The sequence below is a fragment of the Buceros rhinoceros genome, unplaced genomic scaffold, assembly GCF_000710305.1.
Source record: "Buceros rhinoceros silvestris isolate BGI_N320 unplaced genomic scaffold, ASM71030v1 scaffold12493, whole genome shotgun sequence".
Taxonomy (NCBI): domain Eukaryota; kingdom Metazoa; phylum Chordata; class Aves; order Bucerotiformes; family Bucerotidae; genus Buceros; species Buceros rhinoceros.
The window spans coordinates 20,119-29,230 of record NW_010405436.1 but is presented as its reverse complement, the minus strand read 5'-3'; the positions used below and the strand labels follow the sequence as shown (position 1 = coordinate 29,230).

General features: G+C 36.7%; 1 protein-coding gene across 1 annotated transcript in view; it reads left to right on the top strand.

Moving 5' to 3' along the window:
- PPID (peptidylprolyl isomerase D) overlaps positions 1-9,112 on the top strand; it is a gene marked incomplete at its 5' end in the record, with an annotated part of 13,575 nt that overhangs the window by 3,649 nt on the left and 814 nt on the right. The window contains 6 exons of the mRNA XM_010133730.1: positions 1,434-1,622; positions 2,364-2,486; positions 4,088-4,194; positions 6,476-6,617; positions 8,867-8,953; positions 9,037-9,079. Of these exons, the coding sequence (XP_010132032.1) occupies positions 1,434-1,622; positions 2,364-2,486; positions 4,088-4,194; positions 6,476-6,617; positions 8,867-8,953; positions 9,037-9,079 (691 nt within the window). The remainder of the gene's footprint in view (positions 1-1,433; positions 1,623-2,363; positions 2,487-4,087; positions 4,195-6,475; positions 6,618-8,866; positions 8,954-9,036; positions 9,080-9,112) is intronic.

The following is a 9,112-nucleotide window of genomic DNA, read 5'->3' as shown; positions in this document are numbered from 1 at the left end:
TCCTGCCGGGTTGCTACCAGATGCCTTCTCTTGCTGTGGCACACAGGCTTCCTCTCTGTGATTTGCCATCTCTGATTCCTAGGATGACTTTCAAGATTAGAAAAAGCCAAAATTATTCCAGTAGCTTTCTGTTGACTAGGTGCAATTCTAGCTCTCAGCTGTACAACCTTTTCCCAGAGTTCCTGAGCCAAATCCTCATTTGAAGATTCAGACTCATTGAGCTGTATGACCAGATGAACACCTCAGGCAAAGAGTTCTCCCTACTACCATGGAAAGACAAACACTGTGTGGGAAAACAGTTTTCAAAACAACAGGTTCTTCGAAGTGGTGGAGACTACAGGGACAAACCAGGTGCTTAAATACAGCCGTCTCAGATTTGTCTGAAACAAATCAACCTCCTGTTGAGCTATGAGTCTACTTCACAGCAATTTCTGCTTTTGTCTCTTCTGTGCTGTCATATTTTTTTTTTTTCACCCTCCTCTCCTCCTCATAGTATCAAGTTTCTTAGGAATATCACAGCTTGCATGCTTCGGATAAGTACCAGTGTCTTGATATAACATGCTGACTTATGTTAAACAGAATTTCTTGCACTTAATAACCAGATCAGCTCGGAGAGAATAGTATCTTAATGTTTAACAACAAGAGATTCACAACATGTACGAAAAGTATATTTTTGCAGTTCAAGTGAAAATGAAATAAACTGTGTGATGGAACAAGGTAATTCGTATTTCGAAGGAGGAAAAAGTACTTACAGGAAGCAAGATTAACAGTATCTTTTCATGTTGGGCTGTTTAATAAATCAGTTAGTTTGTAGCCTGGTAGCACAAGCCAAAATAAGAAGATAGTTAAAAATCCCAACAGAATAAAACCTATCTCTAGGAAAATGAAGGAGATAAAAAAAACCCCACCAACCTTCAAATAGTAAAGACCAGAGTCCCCTCACTGCCCCAGTTCTAGAACATACCTTCTGTGAGTAGCCCTTACAAAATTAACAATACATACCTGTCCTGACTGTGTAACACTGAAGTTGATTTAAGTGGTGTTCAACTTTAGTTCTTGAGGCCAGTTGTCTTGAATAATCCAGCGAGGAACTTCACCTGTCTCTCAGGTCATCTGTCTAAACTCAGCAGCTGTGCAGGGGATTAAGTGTGCGAAAAGCAGAGAGCATCAAGTCACACGTGCAGCTCTGCTTGCTAGACTGCTCGATGGCAAGTAAAGATGCAGAGCTGGGCATCTGCCCTCTTCAGACGTGATAGGTAAAACTAGTTGCCAACTGTAACTGTCTAGTTTACCAAGTCATTATGGCTGTCCTTGCTATATATATTAATAGCCTTTCAGAATCTTATGCATGGTTTTGTAACAGGTCTTTTATATGTTGATTGTGATTTTTTTTTTTTTTTTTTTTTTTTTTTTTTTTTCTCCCCCCAATGCAGCATGATAAACCAGGGCTGCTGAGCATGGCAAATGCAGGACCTGGTACTAATGGCTCTCAGTTCTTTATTACAACGGTGCCTACTTCTCACCTGGATGGGAAACATGTGGTATTTGGCCAAGTGATCAAAGGAATGGGTGTAGTTAAAATGTTAGAAAATGTTGAAGTAAAAGGAGAAAATCCTGCTAAGGTAAACAAAATGCGGAGCACTTACAGACGATGTTTATTCTTCCACTGTATGATGTATACTCATTTCTTCTAAATGCTTGGTGTAATGTTTCTAACTATTAAATGTTAGCCAGTTATTTTTACTAAGAGTGTTCATTTCCATTTTACTGCCCTTGTTCTTTTGCTGTAAATTTCCCCTGCACAAACAATGGATTTATTGTTCCACACAGCTGTGAAGGTGGAAATGCTCAGCTAGAATTGTAGGATGGGTGATGAAATTAAAACAAGGAATTCCCAACCCTTCCTAAATGATACGTAACTTTTATGCATTTTACATCAGAAGCTGTATTTCTGGAAAAGCAGTTGGTGTGTGGTCATGTCAGTTTGTGGTTGTTTGAAAAATGAATACTTCTGTAACTTTGAAAGACTTGGCAGTTTAAGAAAGAATCATCTTCTCTAATGTAGGAGAACTGCCATGTCTGGTGTTTTGCTGCAGCTCAGCTTGCTGCCAGTTCCTTTTCCAGCCTCGCTGTGCAGCGTGGGTATGGTATTCTTGGGAAGTTGCTGCTCTGAATGCAACACTGTGATAAAAAGCTTTTGATGAGGATCGGGTAATGATGTGATGGGTTTCTGAAAACGCTGCACCCAAACAACAGATGAAAAAGCATTTTTACTGAATTTCAAACACCACTCAGAAGTTGTGGCTTTTTTGGGGAAAATTGTCTTAATATGCAATACTGCTATTTACACTTTGTTTTGTCAGTTGTGCGTCATTGCAGAATGTGGGGAGCTAAAGGAAGGAGATGATTGGGGAATTGTTCCCCAGGACGGATCTGGAGATGCTCACCCAGATTTTCCTGAAGATTCAGATATAGACTTGAAAGATGTAAGTATTTTTCTTTTACGGTATTTTACAGAATGCAAGACTTGTAGGTAATCTGACTTACATGGTGTCTGTGATGATGTTTACTAAGCCTTTTTTCTGAAGAATTGATCAAGGTCCTAAATAATGGTGACACTAAGTTTTAGGAAAGAGAATGCCGCTGGTGGGGATTGCTGTTCCTTTTTTTCAGTGCTAATTGCAGCTGATTTTTTCCCCCAGTAACTAAACCCACAATTACTTACAGTTATAACACTTTTTTTTCCCTGTTCTTCACTTCTTTTTACTTTTGTTTGTGCTGTAGGAACAAATTGCAGTTACTAGAACTCCATCCTACAGCTTAATGTTGTATCTACAAACTTCTGCCCAACTTTTGAAATAGCCACCTTTAAAAAAGACACTGCTTCACCTACTAGAAATAATAAAGGATCAACCTTTTTAAAAGATTTTTACTACGTCAGAGCTAGTCGTTCTCAATTCCCAGTAGTTTTTTGCTTTTCACGTTGTTCAAACTGGAGGAAGACCTTGTTGAGAGTTAGGGAGCAGACTGCTACAAGGAGCTCTTTGTAGGTTTTTACTTTATGAAAGCGAAACAGACAAACTGTAAATCAAACAGTGATTGGTGAGAGGGAAAAAAAAGTGGGTTGAACCCATGGATTCCAAACACAGAACTGGAAATAAAATAGTGAAAACACGTTACAGCTAGAAAACAGAAACTCCTGGTATCTGGCTATTGAGAAGCAGTTGAACTTGTGAAAATGTTTTTGGATAGCATTCGCTGTGGTTCAGAACTGAAGTTGGCAGGTGCCTGCCTCCTTTAACTTCAAAGCTATTCATATAAACTTAACTACAGAAACCACGGTGACAATGGTCTCGAGCTGTGGTCAGCTTTTTTCAAGGTCATTAATTCTAGTAGGGTAGAAGTGCAAGCTGATAGTATTACAAATGGCAATGTATACATTTGACAGAGCTTAAGACAACTGCGGTACAGACAGCAGTAATTATAAAGTGTTTATTGCCACTGGCAAAGTAACTTAACACTTGCAATGTATGCCATTCTGGAAATAGAAATAGATTTGGTAAAGAAGGGCAGTTGCTCTTTTTCTGCTTCTGTAGATGTTTTGAGAGAAGGAGAGTTCTGTTGATACAACTTCTAGTTTGAGAGTGTGCAGAGTTCAAGTGACTAACACCGTTCTGAGAAGCAGAAGACAAAATTTTCTAGGGAATAAGGCAGTCTTGGTTGAATACTTTGATTGTTAACATGTCTTTTCTATAAATAATGGTCAACACCTTTATATATAGCTCTGTGTGGGTAGCAGAATTTAGGGGAAGGAGTTGAACTGCTGTGTTGTCTCTGGTATTTTCTCACCCTTTATACTGTAGAAAACCCATTAGGAATTTCATCCTTCACACTAATGTGCAACAAAGTAGAGAAGTGTAGGAGCGGTTTGAAGCTAGTATATGTCTAAAATTGTAATATTTTTATTCTGAGATTTTATAATCTTTGAAAGAGGATAGACATGGGATCCTATTGTTAAACATTAAGTAATTCAAGACTTCTTTCATAAGTACATTTATTCTTGATATCTTCCATCTTATTTTATTAGGTTGACAAGATTGTGGCCATAGCAGAAGACATAAAGAATATAGGAAATACTTTCTTCAAATCGCAAAACTGGGCAGTGGCAGCTAAAAAGTATAGTAAAAGTTTACGGTAAGGCTATCATAATTCAATCAGGTAGTTCCTGTAACCCAATTTAATACTGCTATCAAGCAATGATATGTGCATTTAAAAAGTGCCTGTTGCTGTGCTCTTTTATTTCTTTTAAAAAGAGTCATCTGAATCTGGAAAACATCTGTTTGATTTTTCACTACTTATTCAAGTAGGTCTTCTACTCATTGCTAGGTAAGAGCTATAGCCAGGAAGTGTTGCTTAGAATTGACTAGATGCTCCTTTTTTAATGCTGTTGCTGTGTCAGTGCATAACTGGTAAGAAAAGCATAACAGGATACAGGGTTGGTAACTGACAGGAAAGGTAGGAGATACTTTTTCTCTCATTTCTAAAAAACAGTAGGTTTAGAAAATTGGTAAGTTCAAGAGAGAGTACCCCAAAACGTGACCTTTATTAATTCATTGTTATTTTTTCTGAGGCTCCATACCATCATCCTGACTCCATGTATAGTTCAGATTTGCCTTCAAAATCATGGTCTTTCTGCTATTGTTTCTATACTGCTCCTTTCTTCTTTCCATGCTTTTTGCTCTCTGTATATGATCTTCTCTTGGAAACTTTTTTTTTAAGTTATACTGACCTTTATCCCTACCTTCTTAATGATCACTGGTTAACAGGCAGTAACAATAATGAAAGAAAAAAGAATACAGGCACATTGAATGCTTCACCTGAGTTTTTAACTGACTGGGTTTCAAATAAGTGATGGCTTTCTGAAGCACAAAAATTAATCCTTTAATTACCCAAGATATTAACCCAAGGTGCAATGTCTCCCCCTGCCCTCAAAAAGCCCATCATAGTCCAAGGGAAACCCTGAAGCAAATAGGATTTTTATATAAATCTTTTAGAAATCATACAGAAAAAAAGGCTGGAGTGGATTTTTAAATATCTTTGTGTTGTATCTGTCCATTTCCTTCCCCCATTCTTAGGTAAATATCAGGTATAATGATGCCATCTCTTGCAGTTAGTTGTCTTGCTCACTCTTAAGCACACCCAGTGAAAGCTCCTCCAGTTGGAGTAGACAGCTTCTGTTTGGTGCTTATTGTCCTTGTGGATGCAAAGGATGGTAATGTTTCTAGAATGAAGAAACCCGATCATTCCAGCTCTTCTTTATAGGTCATATTTTTGTGGACATGCCCCATTTTTGTATCTTAAAATCTAATACTTTACGTAGGATGGTGTACTTTAGCTGGCACTTCGCCAGAACTGATAGGAATAGAGTAGCTCTTACTGGGGTTATCTCCCACGTCTTATGTACAACTCACCTATCTGGCAGTGTTGGGTTTTTTTTTAACCAACAGTAATCATTATAATGATCTGGATATTTTTCTTGTCTTGTTGCTGTTTAACTAGTTTTTATTTTTATGCAAGAATTGACACCTTTTCTGTCAAATGTATTACTTCCTTTGATTTACTGATTGACCTTACTGATTTCCTTGACTTGGAAGCTCTAATTTGTCTCCAGAATAGTTGCAGTCTTTTGCATTTTGTTGTGATTTATAAACATTAGAGTTGTTTGTTTTGAACATTACACAGTTTCATATTACAACTCCATTTATATTTTTAAACAAAACCACAGAAGTTCTATCAAGTGGGCCATTAAAAGAGTTAGAACTTTTATATCCACAACAGACCTTTTCCACTTGAAATAAAAAAAGACAGCATTAGCACATGGCAAATCAAGAAGATACAGTTTGTCTGTGAAACAGAGATGCCGTAAATGATTAGGCTTAGTCCTGAACCAGTGTCAGTTTTGAAGTTCAGGAAAAACATTATGAAGGAAGAGAGTGGAAAGAAGGTGGAGTTACTCTCCTGTGTAAAGTAAAGTTAGTTTTACTTTAGATTTTAGCCATAAATGCCTAATGATGAAAATATTACTGCGGAACTGAAGAAGAGATGAAGCTTCCCATGAGCATGCAAGATGTAGTGGTGGTTTTGCCACTGCTGAGCAACATTTTTTGAGAATACAGAGTCATTGAGATAAATTCCAGTGGTTTCATGTCATCTAGAATAGTGCATTTTTCTAAGAAAAAGAGTGCTGTTAGTACAGTGGAGGTCTAGGAGTTACAGGAGAAAAATCACCAGCGAGTTAGTCTTTTTTGTCAGGGTAGTTCTTACATATTTAGTTTAATAAATACTTGTGATAGTGGAATTGAAGCTGCTTTAAAAATACCAGTTTGGATAGGCCAGTTCACACCTATCTGTGGAAGGACAGAACAAAGTGTAAGTTGCAACACTAACACACATTTGTAAATCTGTTTTTCTGCAGGTATGTAGAAGCTTCTGAAGCAGTGGCAGAGGTGGCAGACAAACCAAAGTTAAAGACTGTTGCTTTGACCTGTGTTTTAAACATTGGTGCTTGCAAACTAAAATTGTCGGATTGGCAGGGAGCCATTGAAAGTTGTTCAGAGGTAAATTTAATGTTTAGTATTTTGATTAACAGTTGGCCTATACAGAAAATGGAGACTAGAACTACAAAGCTTTCTTTAAAGAGTATTCTGACAAGCTTATGATTTGAATTTATCACTAACTTTCCTAGTACGTGGCTTTTTAAAAAGATTTTGAAGCTGAAAAGACTCATTAGAAGCAAACAGAAGAGGGTAGTTGCTTACTGTCACACACACAAAAAAAAAGTCAGTTTGGGTTGCAGAGCTATTTTTTATATTACAAAGAGTTAAACTCTTCAGTGATAAAATAATAACTTTTATCTGGAAAACTAGTCTGAGCAAAACATTTTACTTGCTTTTAGATTTGATGGTCTTGTATTTTATTCATTGAAGTGACTTTTCTAAACTAAAGCCCTTTCAGGTAGACTTAGTGGTGAAATGAAATCAGTGAATAAGAAGAAAGAAAGAAGAAAACAATTTGAAAATACTGAAAACCAATAGAATTAAAGAGAAATAAGGAACAGTCACATAAATGTAATGATAGAATTTAATACATTTGAGGAAACTTCAAATAATTCAGTAAAACTCCAGAATTTTGAAGGAAATAAGAATAAAGAATGCTCTTATCTGTTAGCAGAGGATCCTGATTCTTTCAGGCTGAAAGCAGGAGTCTGGCTCATCGGTGTGTGAGTGGTCTTTAGAGAGCTGGCTTACTTTCTAGCCTGCTGGTGGTGTTACCACATGGAAAATGTTCATAAACCTATATTCAGAATGGACAAGTGGGGAATGAGGGAAGAAAATAAAAGGAAACTGTAATGGGATATGTCATCTAGAAAATGGTAAAGATAGAAGCAGCATTTAAGTGTACAGATAGAAATTATTAATCATAATGCTTGTCACTGTACAAAAAAACCACCCCACTTTTTTTATTTTAGATTACAGAATTGTTAGATAAAGGCAATTCTGTAGCTGTAATAATAGACTTCTGTAAGGTATTTAGCTTATGTCTCAGAACAAGCGTTAAACAGTGTATCAGTGTTTTAATTGAACAGCAGTTTCCTAAGATTAATTAGCAGCATTCAAGGTAATTCTTAACAAGAAACTACACTTTAATTTCTATGATTTCCTAAAGCCAAAACCAATTTAAATTAATGATATCTGTAATACATGGTTATTTGGTGTAAATAAGGAATTTCAAAGAGCTGAACCCATTCAAACAAACCTTGCTTTAAAATAGCTGTAAGCAAAATGGTCAAGCTAAAAACCAAGGAATGCTTACCTATGTTAGTCAGTACAGCCACCTGATTTTCTAACTCTTGACACAGAAGAGGCTTTAGGCTTTACAGCACATAGACCAGGATGAGCGCCCAAAGTAATACTTCTTTTATAAACAGTCAATTCTGAAGTGATTTTGAAAAACCTGGCTTCATCATGTAATGTCTATAATTCTTAATTAATGATTTAGAGTTAATAAATGAAAAGCAATAAAGGCACACATTCACGCAAACAGATTTCCTCTCATGAGTAAGAAACTGTACTCTTTAAACGAATAAAAAAAGGACACAGTATAGGAGCATCTGCAATAAGAAAAAAGAATGCAACTTCACAGGCAAGAAAACAGAACAGTTAGCTAGCCAAATCAACTGAGGTACTTTGAAAAAATAAGTAATCAAATAGTGGAATGGTCTCTTTGCGCAGCCACTGTATTTCCTTTTTTGATACTGCCATATTAGAGCTGGCATAGACACATTAGTGAAATCATTCAGCTCAGAAGGGCGTAATGACTAGAGCTTGGCAAGGTTCCTGAGGGGTGGGTATGGATTGCTTGTATGTATCTTTCTAGCCTACAGTGAAAACAGATTTAGAGGAAATCTGCATGTTTTATGATGTCATTTGAGGGTGTGAAGGAAGAGCTGCAATGTAGAATTCTATTCTATTGAGACTCAATGTTGGGCTAATTCAAACTGCAGCAACACCTTTGCATTGATAAGTGTGTGTGTATATATATATATATACACACAGAGGTCCATTTTGTCCTTGTGTATGCTTGTCCTTCACAAAAGACCACTTCTGGTGCAGTGGTGTTGAAACTGAATTAGCTAGCTATTCAGTGTGCTACATTACAGCATTGCTTTTTACACAGTTAATGTTTTGACAGCTTACCCTCAAACCAGCTGGGGAGATTGTCTGCTGGTGTGAACTGTGCCATTTGTGGAGATGGGAGGCTGTGAAGTATATGAAATGTTAACGTGACAATTTTATTAAATTTACAGGCTCTTAAAATAGATCCAGCAAATACTAAAGCTCTCTACAGACGGGCTCAAGGATGGCAGGGAATAAAAGATCTCGATGAGGCACTGGTAATGATCACAGTATTTTCTTTTCTTTTTTTAAATATAAACATTTAATCAGAACATTAATTTATTTTTTTCTTTTATTTAAGGCCGATCTTAAAAAGGCTCATGAAATAGCCCCTGAAGACAAAGGTAAGATAAAGCTGGCTGTTTAAATTTCTTCTT